Source organism: Schistocerca piceifrons, chromosome X (genome assembly GCF_021461385.2).
Source record: "Schistocerca piceifrons isolate TAMUIC-IGC-003096 chromosome X, iqSchPice1.1, whole genome shotgun sequence".
In the NCBI taxonomy this organism is placed as follows: domain Eukaryota; kingdom Metazoa; phylum Arthropoda; class Insecta; order Orthoptera; family Acrididae; genus Schistocerca; species Schistocerca piceifrons.
Window position 1 is genome coordinate 321,260,225 of NC_060149.1, and position 22,871 is coordinate 321,283,095.

General features: G+C 43.5%; 1 protein-coding gene across 1 annotated transcript in view; it reads right to left on the reverse strand.

Annotated features, from left to right (window-relative positions):
• LOC124722337 overlaps positions 1-22,871 on the reverse strand; it is a 433,578-nt gene that overhangs the window by 155,852 nt on the left and 254,855 nt on the right. The window contains exon 9 of the mRNA XM_047247512.1: positions 1,129-1,454. Coding sequence (XP_047103468.1) covers positions 1,129-1,454 — 326 coding nt within the window. The remainder of the gene's footprint in view (positions 1-1,128; positions 1,455-22,871) is intronic.

The following is a 22,871-nucleotide window of genomic DNA, read 5'->3' on the forward strand; positions in this document are numbered from 1 at the left end:
ACAGCCAACATTCCCACTAATAGTAATCCGCCACAGTACCATAGTAAAGCACGCATGCACACACACACACACACACACACACACACACACACACACACACACACACACACACACGTACACAAAAGAACGAGGACACATTTTTCGCTCTGGACAGAAAGAGCGCGCACACGCTGGTCAAAACAAGTAAACAAACATAAAGAGGAAAAACAGATACTTCCAAAATCATAGAAAACAAAAGACGAGCGCACCTCACAACATGAAACCAAAGTACTCGAGGCTCAGGTGAATCTACATCGTGCAAACAAAAACATACTCAGTGTCAATGAGCTGAAAAGTTCTGAACATTGTGTACCTACGGGCGGAAGAGCAATAGGAGTGAAGTAGGATGCAAAAAATCGTGAACAATAATTGTAATTTGATACTATTTCATAGTACGACTAATAATGTGAAACACGAGAACCTTTTATGATCTTGACAAATAGATTTGGAAGAAAAGCCAATTGTTGCAATGACCACTGAGGCTTTTGAGTGAAGAGAAACGCGTATGGCGTAAATAAGACTTATTACAATAAAAAAAAATGGTTCAAATGGCTCTGAGCACTATCGGACTCAACATCTGAGGTCATAAGTCCCCTAGAACTTAGAACTACTTAAACCTAACTAACCTAAGGACATCACACACACCCATGCCCGAGGCAGGATTCGAACCTGCGACCGTAGCAGTCCCACGGTTCCGGACTGCAGCGCCAGAACCGCTAGACCACCGCGGCCGGCCTTTTATTACAATCGCACCTATATTACTTAATAGTGTATTGCTCCTACTATACTGGATGTGCGTAAAAAGTAAAATTTCGCTGCTTGGTTTCCTTATTTGTGTTGCAGTTTTGATGATCAGCAGTGTACTTTCTGTTCCAGTTGATGTCTAGTCCTACTGATAAATCTGTGTGGCTTTGTGGCCGGAACAAACAGGAATCTTAAAGTAAATGTTAATTCAAACTGAGTTCGCATACATCTGTCTTATACCGACTTTTAACATTAGAGCCTTTTTGTTAGGACTTCGATAAGAGTAATGTTTTCTAACTTTTTCCTAAACGCAGGCCAGTGATGAGACATAAATAAAGTACTCACCTCTCGGCGGCAGGCAGTATGCAGCATGGGCGTCCAGGCGACGCTGCCATCTGGCCGCAGCACACAGCGCCGCACCGCGTACGCTATCTCGCCTTCCACCTGCAGGTTTTCTGCCGTCACGTTGTCGTCTGTGGCTTGCATACTTGTGCCCGTCAACGCTTTCCATTTCAGATCACTTACATACTTCGAAATTTCTTCATCTGCGTCGAGAGAGAGCTTCTCATCTGCACCGTACGGACACTCTTGCCTCGCCACCATACCGTGATCGATGGAATCCCAAACGAAAGTTCCTTTCTCGGTTCGCAGCGTGTCGTTTTGGCACTGAACTGGAGAAAATAAAAAAAATAGTTTTCAGTATTTCACACACTGTGTCAAATAACTTACTGCTTCGAGATGTAAATTACTACACTATCTAAAAAAACTTGAAACCTTCTCAAACTATTAGAGCATAGGAGAAATGTCTTGACAAATTCAAGATTTCAGTCAAGTTATGAGCCATAGTTAGTAAGAATGTTGCCAAAGAAATGCTAAGGTTGAGATTCTGTTCGACACATTTTAAACGACTTGCAGAATTTCGAGTTACATGTCATTTCAGAACGAAGATCCCTTATTGAAACAACCCTTAGTCTGTGGCTATGCTGTTCTATCCCAGACCTTTTTCCGAGGATAACTAGTCCAAGGATGTACACAGCTTTGTTTTTGCGAGCTTCGGAAATACGGGAGAGATTAAGACATAAGCTCTGATTGGGCAATTCAGATAATGAGGTATTACTACCTATGATATGGTCTGGTTTGACTTAGATACCACCCAGGGATTTGTTGCAGACCGTGCCCAATGGAAGGCAGACCAGGTTGAAAAACGAGTTTGAAATTGTTACTGGGCTTGAAGCAGTGCTTATCATCAAACAACATATTTTTTCAGATTTATAGAAATCGGTATGACAACGAATGATATCATGTACACTAGTAGTGGGATAAAATGGGTTCTGATTTACGACCCCCTGGGGATTGACTGACAACTCACTGGGGATAATCTGTCCATCTGAAAAACTCCCTCCCCCCCCTCCTCCTCCTCCTCCTCCTCCCCCACCCCTCTGGGAAACTCCATCACTGATACAAGCACACCTTTGATATCAAATCAATTGACTAATTAATTAAATCGATAAACTAATTAACCCTCTACAGTAAATTCTCCAACCATTCTCTCCCATCCACCGCACCCGGAAACTAGCAGGAAAAGTACTCAGTCTATGTTGTAGAGGAAGGATCTCATGACAGGAAATTCAAATACATAGCAAGGGATATACTGTATACTCGCAAAATTCAATTCACAGAGGATGGGTCTCCCTTGCTAGTCATTCTCTGCTGCATTGGAAGATGCAGATCTTCTAAAGTACATCAAAAAGAAGTAAGTAAGTAGATAGCTTTTTTTTCAAATCCCATGAGGAATATCGTCAAGAAACCGATGTCAACATAAATCGCAGTACGTAATTACACTGTTAAAAAGCTTGCACACCAAGGACAATGAGTCACACACCCACACCCTGACTGCTTCACCAAGCTGCACAATGTTCTGGTGTTCAACAGACTGCACATGCCCACTTGGGCTCCATGACCACTGTCTGCTGCCACATCATCAGCCTGCTTGTGCAGCACACAGACCAGAAGTTGTGCTAATCCCCGATCAAAGCATCAGGTGGTGGCAACTCTTTAATACTGATAACTGAGAAAATACTGTCGAAACACATGCTCTCCCTCACTTTCTCTCTCACTCACTCTCTCTCTCTCTCTCACTCTCAAGTGGTTGCTTACTGTTTGTGTGAACCAAGATATGCAAACACACAGAGACCAAGATGTCCCCTCACCCCTCCTCCCTTCCAACCCCTCCCCTGCCCCCCTCACACTCATGTAGACCTGATATTAGTAGTCAGTATGTCCCTTTGTTCTCACACTTCCACTGCTATGGAAACCTGTAGTGGATGGTACAAAGTCATTTGAGAAGAAGCAGGTAGCATCTGTCATGTTCCACACTAACCCCACATTTGTCCTGAATGAAGTAGTGGATACCTGGGAAACTGACAGCTGTGGATGTCTTAGAAATATTCCCTCACTCTATCAGATTGATTGACTAATTAATTAAATCGATACCCTTTGTGTGTGGCCAGTTTTTCCTTGCATCCTATTTGTGGATACTAGGACTGGTATATTTAGCCAGATTCAGTCCCACACCTACTGGTTTCCAAACCCTACTCTTCTGGACTTTTTTACTTACACAGTTAGGTGGCACAGTTACGTCACTTGGTAGGAAGTCCATTACATTGGAGGTAGCTTAAAAATTTTGTGGGTGGGGCTGGACAGATGTGTAGTCACGATATCATTATGAGAAAGAATAAACTGATCAATTGGGAATTAGACATTGTGATGGGGATTTTAAAGCACTATAAAATTTCTAAGTTGGTTCTCCTCACTCCATTCAGAAGGAGGAGGAAGGGCCTACTGCATCACAGGATAGAGAGAACAACAAATACCATTTCAAGACAGAGTCCACTGCAATGTATTGAGAAGCAATGAACATGACACAGTTAACCATGATCCAATCTGTAGTAGTAGTAGTAGTAGTAGGCGTAGTTGTTGTTGTTGTCATGGCTAAATGTTGCAGACCGCTGAAACACTCGCACATCCCGCAACTCATGTCCTGATATCCAAATGTAGCGCATTCATCCCCTCATTCACCACCAGTGCCAATGTTCAGAGGTCAGAGAAAATTGCCACCATGACCACAGCTGCAGTCGTAGGTGCACATGTATGCAGGAGTGCACCACCCTGGCCAATAGCACTATAGTCCTTGTTTGGAGATTAGTGCGACTTCCAGTCTGTGCGACACATGAGGTGGCTGGTGGTGCGGCAACCGACAGCAGTCATGGCGCCCCTGGGGGTGTTGTACAATCTCTTGGGCACCAGTGCATAGTGCAGCCTGGTGAAGCAATGCACTGCAGTTGGTGCAAGAGATTTTTAACAGTGTAATTACATGTGGTAAGTTATGTTGATGTCGATTTCATGATGGTACTCCTTGCACAATTGGAAGAAAATGCGATCTATTTAATTACTTCTTTTCAATGTATTTTCAAGACTTGCATCTTCCAGTATAGAAGAGAATGATAAGCAAGAGAGATTCAACACCTGTGAACTGAATTTTGTAAATAAACAGTATGTCCTTTGCTATGTATTTGGATTACCTGTCATGAGATCCCTCCTTGCCAGCACAGACTGAGTCCTTTTCCTGCCAATTTCCAGGTGGGGCGGTGGAATGGGGGTCTGGGTGTTTACCAGAGGGGGAGGGGTTAATTAATTTATCAGTTTAATTAATTAGTCAATTAATTTGATATCAAAGGTGTGCTTGTATTGATGAGGGGTTTCCCAGTGGGGTGGGGGGGGGGGGGAGGAGGAGGAGGAACAGGTGGAGGTGACAGAGGAGGCGAAGGAGGAGGGTTGAGGGTTTTCTCAGAAGGACAGTTTATCCCCAGGGGACATAAATCAAAACCCATGGGCTCATAAATCAACTAACAGAACAGTAGGTTAGGGGGAAAGGTGTCGTAAATCAGTCACGTTTGACCCTTAAGGTATGCAATCTGCACAGACAAATAGTCTCAGAACTCGCTTTATCCCACTACATACACTTAGAATAACACCATGAGTCACGTTTTTCTTCAAATGCAATTTCATGCATATGGTCGATGATGGAGATGACATGTTAATTTCCAGATAGAGGAAGTGTTCAGGGAGATATGTGATGGGGCAGTATAGGAAAGACATAAACACTGTCACTTTGTGTACTCAACCCAGTGGCTAAAATGGTCTCGAAGGGCTTTTCTCCTAATACAAGGTGCTTACTTCTCCCTAGCTATGATATGTTAACTGTATTCTGTATGGCCATAAAATCCTTGATGGGTAAAGTGGGTCTCTACTGTAATGCCTCAGTTCACTGTAGTTCTAGGTGGCTATTGCTTCAATTCAGTACTGACGGCAGCCTTTTGTGCTTTATGGATGACATCGAGAATCTCCCCTCATCTTATGAAGTTTCATTGTTCCACCAGCTAATTTTCGTGAACACTTTAGGCCTATGGAGTAAAGAAGGGTATGGCTAGAATAACTGAAAGTCGTCTTAGTAACATGATCTTATAGAAGTTTTGCTACTACGACTACAGCGCCAATTTCGCTATTTTAACATGCACTTATCACAAAATGAGTAGAACGTTATAGCTCTCCTCTGTATTCCGATGGTGTCAGACGTTGAACTGCTAGAGGCTAGAGGTGTAAAGTAATTATAATATTACATTTAAATTAACGCTTGATGGACTTTCAACAGCAACTGATAACGCTCTCTCACATTTCATTCCTGTGCACAAACGAAATGAAATTTACTCTTGGACACACATGATAAACTAAGAGATACCAATTTTTCAGAAACATTAAACAATATTCTGTTGGTTGAAAACCACGAAACGCTTCTTTGCTTATTGAATTCAGCTCTGCTTCGTTACGATGTGTGAGGAATCCGATTTATTTATTTATTTTATCTTATGGCTAGGGCTCCCCGTCGGGCAGACCGTTCGCCGGGCGCCGGGCTTTCAATTTGACGCCTGCAGTCGATGAGGGTGAAAGGATGATGATGAGGACAGCACAACACCCAGTCCCTGGGAGGAGAAAATTCCCCAACCCAGCCGGGAATCGAACCCGAGCCCAGACGATTGACAATCCGTCACGGTGACCATTCAGCTACCGGGAGCGGACAGGAATCCGATTATTCGATAAAAAATTAATACCGGTTTTTCTGTTACTTTTAGTAAAGGGTTTTGTTTGTTTGGGCTGAGCGTATGTTCACATTGTTCACCACAATAAATGAACTCGAGGGAAGGTGTGGCAATAGCTAGGAATTCAGTCCGTACCAGTTCAGCGACTGAATTCAAATTTGATAATGAAACATACTCTTAAGAACCATAGTTTCAATGAATAATGATTTGATGATAAGTGTTAACTGCTTAAGATTGGTTCTAGTTTAATAAAAATTATTGCTATCGTGATAGGAACTACTAAAGAGGAAACTTGTGAGCAAAAGCTTGTGAACAACTCTGAAAAATATAGGCCCATACAAAAACAAACAAACAAACAAACAAAAAAAAGGCTGAATGGCTATTACACGAGGAACACAACAAGATTCATAGGATGGATTTGTAAGTAAAAATAGAGAATGACGTGTACTGAAGACATTATATAACATGAAAAGAACATAAAATCAAATTCAAAGATCAATACTTAAACTACACATAATCAACCTGAATTACGAACTGGAAATATTTTAAAATAAAACTAAAGTAATCTTCTTTCGTGACCTAATATTGAGATCGAGCATCATATCCATGAGAAACTATCAGCTATAAAATATCTTTGATACATGAAAAAATAGTGAAAACAGGATAAAAACCAATAACCTCATTCAGATACGCGGAAAAACACAAATATTCCTAAACACTACGAGGATGAATGAAAGGAAAGAAAGGTTTTGTAAAACAATGGCAGACAACTCTGCTGTACGCAAGCATATCTTGGACAACCACGAAAAGGGAATGTCCGATCTTACAGTCCACTGCTATGAGTTTTTTCAGCTATTAGGAGTTTTCCCACGCAGAAATATTGATGCTTTCACTTGCATCATGTATTAGGCACTAGTCTGCAAGTGTAACCGTACTGGTTTTCGCTAGAGCTTAAGATTTTACCTGCATTTGTATCATGTTGATGGGGTTTTAATGAAACTAGTGTAATATCACTCCAATAACTTCGTGGCCATGTTGTTTCGCATTCTAGTAAGTACGGTATGACAATTAGTGGGTATTGAGAAGCATTAGGAATTTCACTCTGGTATACGTGAGTTGTTCTGTTTAGCAAGAGCAGCAAGAGACTGATTTCAGATTACCGGGCAGGTCTAATTGAACATTTGATCTCCAGCACTAACAATGTTGGGCATCATCGGAAAAGGTTCAAGAACATTGTGCAATACGCTTTAGACAGGTATGTGCCCAGCAGAATTGTGAGGGATGGAAAGGATCCGTCGTGGTTCGACAACCATGTCAGGAAGCTCCTACGAAAGACAAGAGAGCTTCACTGCATGTTCAAAGTAATCAAACCCTCCCAGACAAACAAAAAGTAAACGAAGCCAAAATTAGCGTAAGGAAGCCATGTGTGATGCGTTCAATCAATTCGGAAACAAATTTTTAACCGCCGACGTGGCAGAAAATTTTAAGAATTTTTGGTCATGTTAGATCGGTAAATGGATAGAAGCCGAATGCTCAGATGTTCTGTGACCATAACGACACTGAAACCGAGGATGATACAGCAAAGGCCGAAATACAAAACGCCTTTGTCCAAAACTATATCACAGAGGTAGATCGCATTGTAGTTCCTCTTTTAAATCGTAGCACGAACGACAAAATGACATATCAACAGAGACCAAGGGATAGAAAACAACTGAAATCGCTCAACAGAGGAAAGGCCATTGAACCTGACGGGATACCAATATGATAGGTAATGTCACTGCGGTTTCTGTACATACCAACAGTACTCGAGAAAGGGTCACGGTAACATATTACAGCTGTCGGAATTGCGCATGTCGTATTCAGGGTAACCCTCGAGAAGCTGAGGGGGCGGGGGAGGAAGGTGAGACGAAGGAAGGGGAGAGGACAGGAGGTTGACCAATCCCGTTATGCCGACGTCATCATGCTCACAGTCACTGGAGATCATTCGAGATCGCCCTGTTGTGAAAGGACCAGCAGGTCTTCAGTGAAAGGGTAACCTCTGTTTGGGTATTAATTTATAAATAATAATATATATTATTATCAACAATAATTTCTCAATCCCTGTTCGTTTAGAGCAATTGTGTTGGTCTAGAGAGCATCAGGAGGACCAACGAGGATCATTCAAGGTCTGTGCTTTACAGTTAGACGATCACTATGATGTGCCATCCGCAGGGATCAGACACTGACTCCAAAAGGCAGAAGACTATCAGCAAATATATGCTCATCAATCATTAATAATTTCATTATTAATATATCAGATGTTTTGTTATTCGTTGCAGTGCATCATGCTCATGACTGGGTCCCTCCACAGCAGCAATCCACAGACTGTCTTCCTAATTTATCTTTTTTTTTTTTTAAATTTCAGTCCTATGAATGAACAACAGCACATATACTTGGAGTATATAAAGTATTTGTGAAGTACGAACCCGTCTGTGTTCCAGCGGTGATAGCTTGTTGAACATACAAAAAAATTCTGGAGAGACTGCACAGCACCCGAGTCTTTTAACTCTCAGCTTCTGGCGTTAGTACAGTACAATTTTTATAGGTGTATCCTGTTAATAGGGGAAGTGTTCACTCTAATACATATGACTAATAGATTTGAATACTAGAAGTCAAGTACACAGAGCGCTATCAGTTTACGACATGGGTTTGAATCAGTAACGATGCAATATGTCCCAATATTAATAACGTTGTGAGGTAAATGGACAGAATACAGACACAATCGTTATAGTTGCAGTAGAGCTATGTATGTTAATTAAATTCAGATATCAAACAGACATGTAGTCTGAGGTACACAGCCACAAAAATACGTCGCGCTAAGTTACATATGGTAATGTTCTTCACTCGTGCCATTTATGTGATTGATAGAACTTTCATAAAATTAATTTTTTGCTGGGACAAAATTTGTATGAAATTGGTAGAATAGATGGAGGAAAGACAAATGTGTTTAGATAATTAACTGCCTGACGTTTATTAATTCGAACACCTCATTTTGCGTAAATGCATTTATATACTCTGCAGTGAAGGGATCACGTGTTTTTGTAAATACATTATGTTCTGCAAAAATGGTTGCCTCTAACACGATTAGGAGAACTGCCTCAATAATTTTTGGACTAGGAAGTATATTTAACGAAAAACCAACATTTACTACTTAAAAAAGAATCGAAAGAAAGGTCTCAACGCTCTCCGATGCAAGGCAATCACCACGTGAGTATTGAGAAACTAGTCGAAAAAAAACCTAACTCATAATTTTTCTTCCTCTGGGTGTGTGAAGGGAGGAAGCTGGTCGAGGACAATTTCCATTTTTCTAGCACTAGGAAGTACCCTAGACAGACTAGCCAATAACTGCTAGGTGTCTATGTAAGGACACTGTAGCTGCTCTTAAACAACCACCAGAGATTTCTCTGGTCAGTCTAGTTTTGATAGCAGCTAGATTTGTAACGATAGCTGCTGTTAAACTGCCACCAGAGAGTACTCTGTCTAGTCTAGTTTTAATAGTAACTGGAGATGTGTGTGCTCCTCCAGCCAGAATATCTACAAAGTATGTACCTCTACCCCATAGTCATAAATAGATGGCTAACTTTTCACGCATAATCACAAACGCGTCGCCTCAAACTGGCTGCAACATTGCTGCAATGCTTTCGCAACATCAGCGGAAGCCGCGCGGATAGAATATACTCACATATAAGGACGATCTGCCACTGAGAGACGCCTCGCGAGCCAGCCCCGCGGTAGCATTGGCTGAGAGATCTACGTGTCTGTTTGCGGCGTCTCTGACATATAGGATGGTTATAATTAAAATTTCAACAGTTGAGCAAGGAAAACTACACACATCAAAAAAAGTTTTGCATCATCTCGGTTCCGAGAGTTCCGGAAGCTGTACAGAAAATTGGAATAGAGATCAACATAATCATCATTTCCGCCCTTTTTATTGCTCATGAGAATCACACATTGCATGTTGTACCACCATACAGCGAGTCAGTCCTTCAGAGGTGGTGGTTCAGATTGCTGTACACACCGGTACCCCTAATACCCAGTAGCACGTCCTCTTGCAGTGATGCATGCCTGTATTCGTTGTGGCATACTGTCCGCAAGTTCATCAAGGCACTGTTGGTCCAGACTGTCACACTCCTCAACGGCGATTCGGAGTAGACCCCTCAGAGAGGTTGGTGGGCCACGTCGTACATAAACAGTCCTTTCCAATCCATTCCAGAAATGTTCGATAGGGTTCATGTTTGGAGAACGTGGTGGCCACTCTAGTCGAGCGATTTCGTTATCCTCAAGGAAGACATTCACAAGATGTGCACAATGGAGGGCGCGAATTGTCGTCCATGAAGACGAATGCCTCGCCAATATGCTGCCGATATGGTTTCACTATCGGTCGGAGTATGGAATTCATCTACATCTGACCTACGTGAGTTCTCTGCTATTCACAATAATGTGCCTGGCAGAGGGTTCAACGAACCACCTTCGAGCTATCTCTCTACCGTTCCACTCTCGATCGGCACGCGGGAAAAACGAGCATTTAAATTTTTCTGTGCGAGCTCTGATTTCTCTTATTTTATCGTGATCGTGATGATCATTTCTCCCTATGTAGGTGGGTGCCAACAGAATGTTTTCGAAATCGGAGGTGAAAACTGGTGATTGAAATTTAATGAGGAGATCTCGTCGCAACGAAAAACGCCTTTGTTTTAATGATTGCCACTCCAATTAACGTATCATGTATCTGACACTATCTCCCCTATTTCGCGATAATACAAAACGAGCTGCCCTTCTTCGAACTTTTTCGATGTCATCCGTCAGTCCCATCTGATGCGGATCCCACACTGCACAGCAATACTCCAGAACACGGCGGACAAGCGTTGTGTAAGCAGTCTCTTTAGTAGACCTGTTGCACCTTCTAAGTGTGCTGCCAATGTATCACAGTCTTTGGTTTGCTCTACCAACAATATTATCTATGTGATCGTTCCAATTTAGGTTATTTGTAATTGTAATCCCTAAGTATTTAGTTGAATTTACAGCCTTCAGATTTGTGTGAATTATCGCGTAATCGAAATTTAGCTGATTTCTTTTAGTACTCATGTGAATAACTTCACACTTTTCCTTATTCAGGGTCGATTGCCACTTTTCGCACCATACAGATATCTTATCTAAACCATTTTGCAAGTCGTTTTGATCATCTGATGACTTCACAAGACGGTAAGTGACATCATCATGTTGTTGTTGTTGTAGTCTTCAGTCCTGAGACTGGTTTGATGCAGCTCTCCATGCTACTCTATCCTGTGCAAGCTTCTTCACCTCCCAGCACCTACTGCAACCTACATCCTTCTGAATCTGCTTAGTGTATTCATCTCTTGGTCTCCCCCTACGATTTTTACCCTCCACGCTACCCTCCAACACTAAACTTGTGATCCCTTGATGCCTCAGAACATGTCCTACCAACCGATCCCTTCTTCTGGTCAAGTTGTGCCACAAACTTCTCTTCTCCCCAATCCTATTCAATACTTCCTCATTAGTTATGTGATCTACCCATCTAACATTCAGCATTCATCTGTAGCACCACATTTCGAAAGCTTCTATTCTCTTCTTGTCCAAACTATTTACCGTCCATGTTTCACTTCCATACATGGCTACACTCCATACAAATACTTTCAGAAATGACTTCCTGACACTTAAATCTATACTCGATGTTAACAAATTTCTCTTCTTCAGAAACGCTTTCCTTGCCATTGCCAGTCTACATTTAATATCCTCTCTACTTCGACCATCGTCGGTTATTTTGCTCCCCAAATAGCAGAACTCCTTTACTACTTTAAGTGTCATTTCCTAAGCTAATACCCTCAACATCACCCGACTTAATTCGACTACATTCCATTATCCTCGTTTTGTTTTTGTTAATGTTCATCTTATATCCTCCCTTCAAAACACCATCCATTCCGTGACAGTATCATCTGCAAACAATTTAAGACGGCTACTGAGATTGTCTCCTATGTCGTCAATATAGACCAGGAACAATAAAGGGCCTATAACACTTCCTTGTGGAACGCCGGATATTACTTCTGTTTTACCCGATGACTTTCCGTCTATTACAACTAACTGTGAACTTTCTGACAGGAAATCACGAACCCAGTCGCACAACTGAGGCGATACTCCGTAGGCACGTAGTTTGGTTAGAATACCCTTGTGAGGAACGGTGTCGAAAGCCTTATGGAAATCTAAAAATATGGTATCAATTTCACATCACCTGTCGATAGCACTTATTACTTCATGAGTATAAAGAGCTAGTTGTGTATCACAAGAACGATATTTTCTAAAACCGTGCAGACTATGTGTCAATAAATCGTTTTCTTCGAGGTACTTCATAATGTTCGAATACAGTATATGTTGCTAAACCCTACTGCAAATCGACGTTAGTGATATAGGCCTGTAATTCAGCGGATTACTCCTACTTCCCTTTTTGGGTATTGGTGTCACTTGAGCAATTTTCCAGTCTTTAGGTACGGATACTTCTGTAAGCAAATGGTTGTATAAGGGTGGTCCATTGATCATGACCGGCCAAATATCTCACGAAATAAGCGTCAAACGAAAAAAATACAAAGAACGAAACTCGTCTAGCTTGAAGGGGGAAATCAGATGGCGCTATGGTTGGCCCGCTAGAGGGCGCTGCCATAGGTCAAACGGATATCAACTGCGTTTTTTTTAAATAGGAACCCCCATTTGTTATTACATATTCGTGTATTACGTAAAGAAATATGAATGTTTTAGTTGGACCACTTTTTTCGCTTTGTGATAGATGTCACTGTAATAGCCACAAACATATGGCTCACAATTTTAGACGAACAGTTGATAACAGGTAGGTTTTTAAATTAAAATACTGAACGTGGGTACGTTTGAACATTGTATTTCGGTTGTTCCAATGTGATACATATACCTTTGTGAATTTATCATTTCTGAAAACGCACGCTGTTACAGCGTTATTACCTGTAAATACCACATTAATGCGATAAATGCTCAAAATGATGTCCGTCAACCTCAGTGCATTTGGCAATACGTGTAACGACATTCGTCTCAACAGCGAGTAGTTCGCCTTCCGCAATGTTCGTACATGCATTGACAATGCGCTGACGCATGTTGTCAGGAGTTGTCGGTGGATCACGGTAGCAAATATCCTTCAACTTTTCCCACAGAAAGAAATCCGGGGACATCAGATCCGGTGAACGTGCGGGCCATGGTATGGTGCTTCGACGACCAATCCACCTGTCATGAAATATGCTATTCAATACCGCTTCAACCGCACGCGAGCTATGTGCTGGACATCCATCATGTTGGAAGTACATCGCCATTTTGCCATGCAGTGAAACATCTTGTAGCAACATCGGTAGAACATTACGTAGGAAATCAGCATACATTGTACCATTTAGATTGCCATCGATAAAATGGGGGCCAATTATCCTTCCTCGCATAATGCCGCATCGTACGTTAACCCGCCAAGGTCGCTGATGTTCCACTTGTTGCAGCAATCGCGGATTTTCTGTTGCCCAATACTGCATATTATGCCGGTTTACGTTTCCGCTGTTGGTGAATGACGCTTCGTCGCTAAATAGAACGCGTGCAAAAAAATCTGTCATCGTCCCGTAATTTCTCTTGTGCCCAGTGGCAGAACTGTACACGACGTTCAAAGTCGTCGCAATGATATTCCTGGTGCATAGAAATATGGTACGAGTGCAGTCGAGGTTGATGTAGCATTCTCAACAACGACGTTTTTAAGATTCCAGATTCTCGCGCAGTTTGTCTGCTACTGATGTGCGGATTAGCCGCGACAGCAGCTAAAACACCTACTTGGGCATCATCATTTGCTGCAGTTCGTGGTTGACGTTTCACAGGTGGCTGAACACTTCCTGTTTCCTTAAGTAACGCAACTATCAAATGGTTCAAAGGCTCTGAGCACTATGGGACTTAACAGCTGTGGTCATCAGCCCCTAGTGCTTAGAACTACTTAAACCTAACTAACCTAAGGACATCACACACATCCATGCCCGAGGCAGGATTCGAACCTGCGACCGTAGCAGTCGCGCGGTTCCGGACTGCGCGCCTAGAACCGCGAGACCACCGCGGCCGGCCGCAACTTTCAGGCGAACGGTCCGGACACTTGGATGATGTCGTCCAGGATACCGATCAACATACATAGCACACGCCCGTTGAGCATTTTGATCACAACAGCCATACATCAACACGATATCGACCTTTTCCGCAATTGGTTAACGGTCCATTTTAACACGGGTAATGTATCACGAAGCAAATACCGTCCGCGCTGGCGGAATGTTACGTGATACGACGTACTTGTAGGTTTGTGACTATTACAGCGCCATCTATCACAAAGCGAAAAAAGTGTTCCAACTAAAACATTCATATTTCTTTACATACTACACGAGTATGTAATAAAAATGGGGGTTCCTATTTTAAAAAATGCAGTTGATATCCGTTTCGACGTATGGCAGCGCCATCTAGCGGGCCAACCATAGCGCCATCTGGTTTCCCCCTTTAAGCTAGACGAGTTTCGTTCTTTGTACTTTTTTCGTTTGACGTTTATTTCGTGAGATATTTGGCCAGGTCACTATCAATGGACCACCCTGTATAATTGCTAAATATGGAGATATTTTGTAAATAGTCTTCACGGGTGTGCCGCCGGATGACGTTGTGCAAATCCCACAATATTTCCTCGGAGCAACTGTCCGATATCATCAATCATCAGGTGGTTGAACCTCGCTGGTGGCTAGGTACGACTGACAAGATCCGCATGTCGACGCCGCTGTATATAGAGCACGCGCGTGAAGATTGCGCAGGCGCGGGAACCACGCATGCCCAAAAATTTACAGATAGATGGTGCCAGACTCAAACGCCCTCTGCCGGGAAACGCAGAGCGGCCGTTCTGCGCGTGCGCTAACGCTGTGTTTACTAACGTGCTGCCGAGGTTATGACGGGTCTATTATCGAAAGCTCATTGCTTTCTCGTCGTGATTTAACAGCAGCCAATGGAGGGTTCCAGGCTGTACTCAATTGAAATCCTGCATCCCTGTTGATAAGGTTATCAGCTGTACTGATATGTACTGCTTCCTTAATGACGCAATCCCAGAAGTAGGATGCTGGGGATAAAACTTCCGTCTTTTCAAAAATCATGATATGTCCTGTGTTCAGACAGTGTTCTGCAATTGCCGACTTCTCCGGTTGGCGTAGGCATGTATGACACTGATGTTCATCGCAACGTTCTTGTACTGTGCGACATGTCTGACCTAAATACGCCGCCCCACACTGACAAGGAATCTTGTACACACCACTTTTCCTCAGACCGAGATCATCCTTAACCGAACCTAACAGGTTCCTCAGTTTTTGAGATGGTCGGAAAACACACTTGATGTCATATCTTTTGAGGACTCTTCCGATTCTTGACGACATGGCACCAAAGTACGGCAAGAAGGCGAAGGTGGTGGGTGTCTTCGTATCTTCATTCTGCTCCGTAGATTGAACTCGCTTGGGCCTGAATGCATTACGTATCTGTCTCTCAGAATAACCGTTTTGACGGAAGACTGTCTTCAAATGTTGCATCTCACTCGGCAGGCTTTCAGAGTCAGATACCACACGCGCTCTATGAACTAGTGTACGCGATGCACTACCGCATTGTGCTGGATGATGGTAGCTTGTGGCCTGCAAATATAGATCTGTATGCGTTGGCTTGCGGTATACGCTGTGTCCCAAGATTCCATCAGCTGTCCTTCGTACCAAAACATCAAGAAAAGGTAAAGTGCCATTTTTTTCCACTTCCACGGTGAAGTTAATATTCGGATGGAGCGAATTTAAATATTGAAGAAACGTAGGCAGAGTATCCAGTCCGTGTGGCCACACCACAAACGTATCGTCAACGTACCGCAGAAAACAAGAGGGTTTGAGAGTGGCTGACTGTAGTGCTTTATCTTCAAAGTCCTCCATGAAATAATTGGCCACCACAGGAGAAAGAGGGCTCCCCATGACGACACCGTCCACTTGTTCAAAATATTGGTCTTGAAAGAAGAAGTATTTTGAAGTAAGCACATGTTTAAATAGTGCCACTATGTCCTCCTCAAACTTGTTACTAATGAGTTCTAAAGAGTCCTGAAAGGGCACCTTTGTAAATAAAGACACAACATCGAAACTTACTAAGAGATCCGATGCTTGCAGTCTAAGAGTTTTCAAGCGACGTATGAAATCCTTAGAGTTGCGAATATGATGGTCGCACTTGCCTACGAGAGGTCCCAATAGTGACGTCAGATATTTGGCAACAAAATAAGTAGGTGCTCCAATGTTGCTCACGATAGGGCGCAGAGGCACCCCATTCTTATGGATCTTGGGTAGGCCATAGAGTCTAGGAGGAACTGCAGCTTGTTGGCGTAAACCCTTAGCGACTTGCGCTGGCATAGAGCTCTTCCTGATGAGTTCCAAAGTCTTCCTCTGGATCCTACCCGTCGAATCACTTTTTAATTTACTGTATGCAGGATCGTCGAGCAGTTTGTGCATCTTGCTGTTATATTCTGTGCGTGAGAGGAGAACAGTAGCGTTTCCTTTGTCAGCAGGTAAGATGACGATGTCTTGGTTTCTTCTCATATCTTGAAGTGCAGTTCTTTCAGCTGCGGTAATGTTAAAGCTGGTCTTCTTAGGTGCCGCCAGAGTCAGGATGCGGCATGAATCACGCCTAATCTCTTCGGCAGCTTCCTTAGGAAGTTTCAAAACAGCCTGTTCTATTCCACTAATCACATCTCGGATAGGAATGGTCCCAGGTGTAGAAGCAAAATTCAGACCCTTCTCTAGCACCGAAACTGCAACGTAGTCCAGCGTCTTTTCCGTGAGATTAAACACGGTGCGTCTTCTTGGCATGTTTTCTTGCGTTCGGGCTTCGAGTCGATCGTATTTTGCCATTTCACTAACCTTGGCTTGCTGTTCAGTCCAATCAGCTAGCGCCGAAGTGGCGCTATCTACCCAGTTCCAGGATACCGCTGAAAGGTTCGCTGAGATTTTCAGATGGAGTGATAGTAATCGTCTGGACACCAAGCACAATTCCTGACGTGTATAGCGTACCCTTTCTCTCACAAGTGCTGCAGTCGCCCGTCGTTTGATTCTAACTGCAGCCTCAGAGTTCATTTGGTGTTTAAATTTAGCAAACGCAGGGATGGTTTGCTTGTCACGGCATCTCAGTAAAAATGCGAGGGTGCTTAGCAGTCTACCTCTCTTGAGACGTAATTTGTCAAATTCACATACGTTTTTTGCCATCTCCTCCCCGTAAAGGAACCAGATGTGACTCTTCAGGCTTTCCCGGCGGATATGTTGTAAATAGTCTTCACGGATGTGCCGCCGGATGACGTTGTGCAAATCCCACAATATTTCCTCGGAGCAACTGTCTGACATCATCAGGTGGTTGAACCTCGCTGGTGGCTAGGTACGACTGACAATATCCGCATGTCGACGCCGCTGTATATAGAGCACGCGCGTGAAGATTGCGCAGGCGCGGGAACCACGCATGCCCAAAAATTTGCAGATAGATGGTGCCAGACTCAAACGTCCTCTGCCTGTGGAAATTATTAAAATCATTTCGCATTGAAGTACGCGCCATATTTCGAACTTCTGTAAAACTTTGCCAATTCACGTATCGTTTAGCCGTTACGGCGCCTTACATGACCACCAGCGGCGTACGAGGGCCCCACATAATGCCACCCCAAAACAGCAGGAAACCTCCACCTTGCTGCACTCGTTGGACAGTGTGTCTAAGGAGTTCAGTCTGACAGGGTTGCCTCCAAACACGTCTACGGCGATTGTCTGGTTGAAGGCATATGCGACACTCATCGGTGAAGAGAACGTGATGCCAATCCTGAACGGTCCATTCGGCATGTTGTTGGGCCCATCTGCACGGCGTTGTATGGTGTCGTGGTTGCAAAGGTGGACCTCGCCATGGACGTCGGAAGTGACGTTGCGCATCGTGCAGCCTATTTCGCACAGTCTGAGTCGTAACACGACGTCCTGTGGCTGCACGAAAATTATTATACAACATGGTGGCGTTGCTGTCAGGATTCTTCCGAGCCATAATCCGTAGGTAGCGGTCATCCACTGCAGTAGTAGCCCTTGGGCGGCCAGAGTGAGGCATGTCATCGACAGTTCCTGTCTCTCTGTATCTCCCATTTCTTAAGAACATCGCTTTGGTTCACTCCGAGACGCATCGACACTTCCCCTGTTGGCACAAAGTAACAATGCGGAAGCGATCAAACCGCGGTATTGACCGTCTAGGCATGGTTGAACTACAGACAACACGAGCCGTGTACCTGCTTCCTGGTGGAATGACTGGAACTGATCGGCTGTCGGACCCCATCAGTCTAATAGGCGCTGCTCATGCATGGTTGTTTACATCTTTGGGCGCATTTAGTGACATGTCTGAACAGTCAAAGGTACTGTGTCTGTGATACAATATCCACAGTGAACGCCTATCTTCAGGAGTTCTGGGAACCGGGGTGATGCAAAACTTTTTTGGTGTGTGTATGTACCGTATGGAGACGGAACGTATTTGGGAATGATGTTTAGACTGTGCGCTGCAGGATTTGTGTTGTTAGTGAGTTGCGTATCATGACTTGGCGATAGGTGCCGGTACTGGTGCGGTGACGTAGAGCTTTAGTGTGCAATACAGTTGCAGACAGTCAACATGTGTCTGGACAAGGTGGCCAGTATGAAAACAACAACAATAATTGTGCTTTTCTTCGCTAGTGTCTATACATTGAAGTAATGCGGAGAGGTCGTCTTTCCACCCCAGGATTGAAGAACACGATTAGGAAGTTCCAATTAACTGACGATTATGGCCGGCCGGGGTGGCCGAGCGGTTCTAGGCGCTTCAGTCTGGAACCGCGCGACCGCTACGGTCGCAGGTTCGAATCCTGCCACGGGCATGGATGTGTGTATTGTCCTTAGGTTAGTTAGGTTTAAGTAGTTCAAAGTTCTAGGGGACTGATGACCATTTGAACCATTTTTTTGACGATTATGAATAGCTCCTTCCACAGACCGACGGTCTTTCTAGATACCAAAGAGTATTACGAAAACGCAAATATCAGAGATACTAGAGATGACATCGTTTTTAACGCTTGTAAAATCACTTTTATGACACTAAAGACCATTTAAAAGTAAGTTTCAGCATGAAGTCACTGTTAACTAACCACCAAAGATGTTAAAAATGGTTTCAGTCACAAGTAACAAAGCATGCACAAACTTAAACTTGAAATGACGTGGCGTGAAGTTCAGTGTTGGACGGAATACCGAAGGAATACGGAGATGTCCTCTCTCTGCACCGTGGTTGAAGAGCATGATACGGAAGTTCGTGTAGGACGATTGTTGCAAACTGTGTGGCCACCAAGATAATAAGATTTGAACCCGTGTGATTTCTGGCTGTGACGTTACCTGAAGGTCAGAGTTTGTCAGCAGGACACTAACACACCTTAGAGGCTGAAGATGAGCATAACCAGGGAGGTAGCCTATATCCTACCTGAGATGTTTCGGGCTGCAGTAGAGCATTCTCTAATGCTGTTCCAGACAGTTGTGGACGCCTATGGTCGTCACATTGAGCAACGTTTGTAATCTGGAGCGTAAACATTGTACGCAATTGCCAAAAGTTAGCCTGTCGTGTAGAAATTAAAACGTCTTTCGTTCAATGGTTTTTCCTTATTTCTCTCCCGCTTGTCCCTACAAATATTAAGTCCGGGGTAGTGTTCTGAAGAGGATCCAGCCGCTGCTCTGGAGGGATAGGGAATGGGTCTCCATCTAGAAACCAACACACAAAATAAAGTAACTGAACTATTTGTGTGAGTGTGTTTATAACAGGATAAGGTCATCAGTCCAACTCTACAACAAAGATGAGAGACCCGCCTGAAAAACGAGTGATCGTACGACAATGAAACTTTGTTCATCCTTGGGAACTAGTTCACTGGTGATCGCGCTTTTTTGGGAACCGTTCATTTTTACTCCTTCACCGTTCATTTGTGCATGGTATATGGTTCTTATGAAAAATTGAAAATTAGTAGTATGGGTGACTGATGATGGAAGGCTCCAAGATGGTGCACCTGCCTCCCCTCTGGAGTACAGGGTTTTTATTCATTACAGAATTCACACACACTTGTAGAATTAATTTTCGTGATTCTGCAGAACCTCTCGTTTAGCCAACTGTAGTGTTATGTAGCTGATCGCACTGAAATAATATAAGTTGGCGCACGAAAAATGGCTCTGAGTACTATGGGACTCAACTGCTGTGGTCATCAGTCCCCTAGAACTTAGAACTACTTAAACCTAACTAACCTAAGGACATCACACACACCCATACCCGAGGCAGGATTCGAACCTGCGACCGTAGCAGCAGCGCGGCTCCGGACTGGAGCGCCTAGAACCGCACGGCCACCGCGGCCGGCTATTGGCGCACGAAAACCGGCCTCGAGTACAGACTGCTCGCTAATTACGCACGATTTGTTGACCGGTACGAGCAGAATAGAAAAACATGTAATAATTAGACAGTAAAGAAATAACAAATAAGCTAATGCAAACAACAACTTCGAAACAATAGATGACGACTGGTGGGCGACAATGAGCTGTCTAGTAGTCGCCGATTTTTCTTGCGCCACCTTGTACCACTGAAATAATATTGTAGAAGTTATCGTATTTTCTTTACAAAATGTGACACCAGACATCGATTATGGAGCGCGGGCTTCATTCGGTTGTAACGACTGCCTTCCATAACAATGAACATGCTGTTTTACCTTGGAATAAAAAAAGGATAAAAAAAGAGAGAGAGAGGGGGAGAGAGAGAGAGAGAGAGAGAGAGAGAGAGACGAAAAATGGCCACTCGTGTGTGCCGTGCCGACTTCCGATGCATGTGTAATAACAAAAAAACTTGCCTGCCTTTTTATAAGTATGTCTTCTGCTGTTTGTCGAAATAGTGAAGTAAGCTGATATGTAACTTACGTAACTGCAAAATACATTTTAATTACCGATCGTGGACACTGATTAGAATACGAAAAGAACCAGAAGTCCAGAGTTCAAAAAAGGTTTGAAACAGATCTAGAATGAACGTGCGCAGCGAATGAAACGAACAACAACTCGATACTGAACTACCTAGGAGCAGTCGGCAGTGGAGCTGCGACGAATGGCCACGCGAAGGACGAGTCCGGCTGAGAGAGAGACGGGAAAGGGGACAGATGCTCGAACGAGACCGGCCGACGCGCCATTACGGGGACAAGACCGACCGTTTCCCGTTCTAGGGAACTATAAGTAGAAAGCTGCAACCGGAGTGAACTATGAAGGACCGTTCCTTAGAATTCGTTCCTCGCTCCTTCCGCTCATCGTGGTGAACCGTTCCTTTGGACCCGTTAGTTGGCGAGCGACATATCTCTACAACTCAATGCACGTTATTCTCTCGCTACCTTGCTGCTACTGAATGTTCTTGTCCGCCTGATAGCAAGTAAGAAGAAAATAAAAATGTAATGCGGGCGAAAAATGTGGCAGAAACGCCGCATTCTCTTATCATTCTCTCTGACCTTGAGCCTTGATTATTGTTACTGGAAACGAAACCTTAATTGGAAACTGAAGTCGCTTAAAATGAATAGGTAAATCGGTTGGAACCATTGGTATACGGTGTATGAGAGAGACCTCTCCAGCTTCTGAACCTGTGAACATAGTGGCTACAATGTGCAGTATTTCGCATAGTTTTAATTTGCAAATGGGTAAAAGTACAAAGTGTCGGACGAGTGAGATTCCGTTGTGGGATTTTAATCGCAAGCCGATACTCCATAAATACACCTTTCCTGTTCTCTATAAAACCGACGGAAATGAAGAAAACAAAACAGTGCATTGTTGTGTGCACAAATTTTGTCTGAAATTATATAGAAGAAGAAAGAATATACACGGTGGTCCATTGATAGTGACCGGGCCAAATATCTCACGAAATAAGCATCAAACGAAGAAACTACAAAGAACGAAACTGGTGTAGCTTGGAGAGGGAAACCAGACGGCGCTATGGTTGGCCCGCTAGATGGCGCTGCAAAAGGTCTGACGGATATCAAATGCGTTTTTTTTTAAATAGGAACCCCTATTTTTTATTACATATTCGCGTATACGTAAAGAAATATTAATGTTTTAGTTGGACCACATTTTTTTTTAGATTTTTTTTTGCTTCGTGATACATTACCCGTGTTAAGATGGACCGTTTACCAATTGCGGAGAAGGTCGATATCGTGTTGATATATGGCTATTGTGATCGAAATGCCCAATGGGCGTGTGCTATGTATGTTGCTCGGTATCCTGGACGACATCATCCAACTGTTCGGAGCGTTCGCCGGGTAGTTACGCTATTTAAGGAAACAGGAAGTGTTCAGCCACATGTGAAACGACAACCAAGACCTGCAACAAATGATGATGCCCAAGTAGGTGTTTTAGCTGCTGTCGCGGCTAATTCGCACATCAGTAGCAGACAAACTGCTTGAGAATCTGGAATCTCAAAAACGTCGGTGTAGAGAATCTACATCAATATCAATTGCACCCGTACCATATTTCTATGCCCCAGGAATTGCATGGCGACGACTTGAACGTCGTGTACAGTTCTGACGCTGGGCACAAGAGAAATTATGGGACGATGACAGATTTTTTGCACGCGTTCTATTTAGGGAAGAAGCGTCATTCACCAACAGCGGAAACGTAGACAGGCATAATATGCACTATTGGGCAACGGAAAATTCACGATGGCTGCGACAAGTGGAACATCAGTGACCTTGGCGGGTTAATGTATGGTGTGGCATTATGGGAGGAAGGATAATTGACCCCCATTTTATCGATGGCAATCTAAATGGTA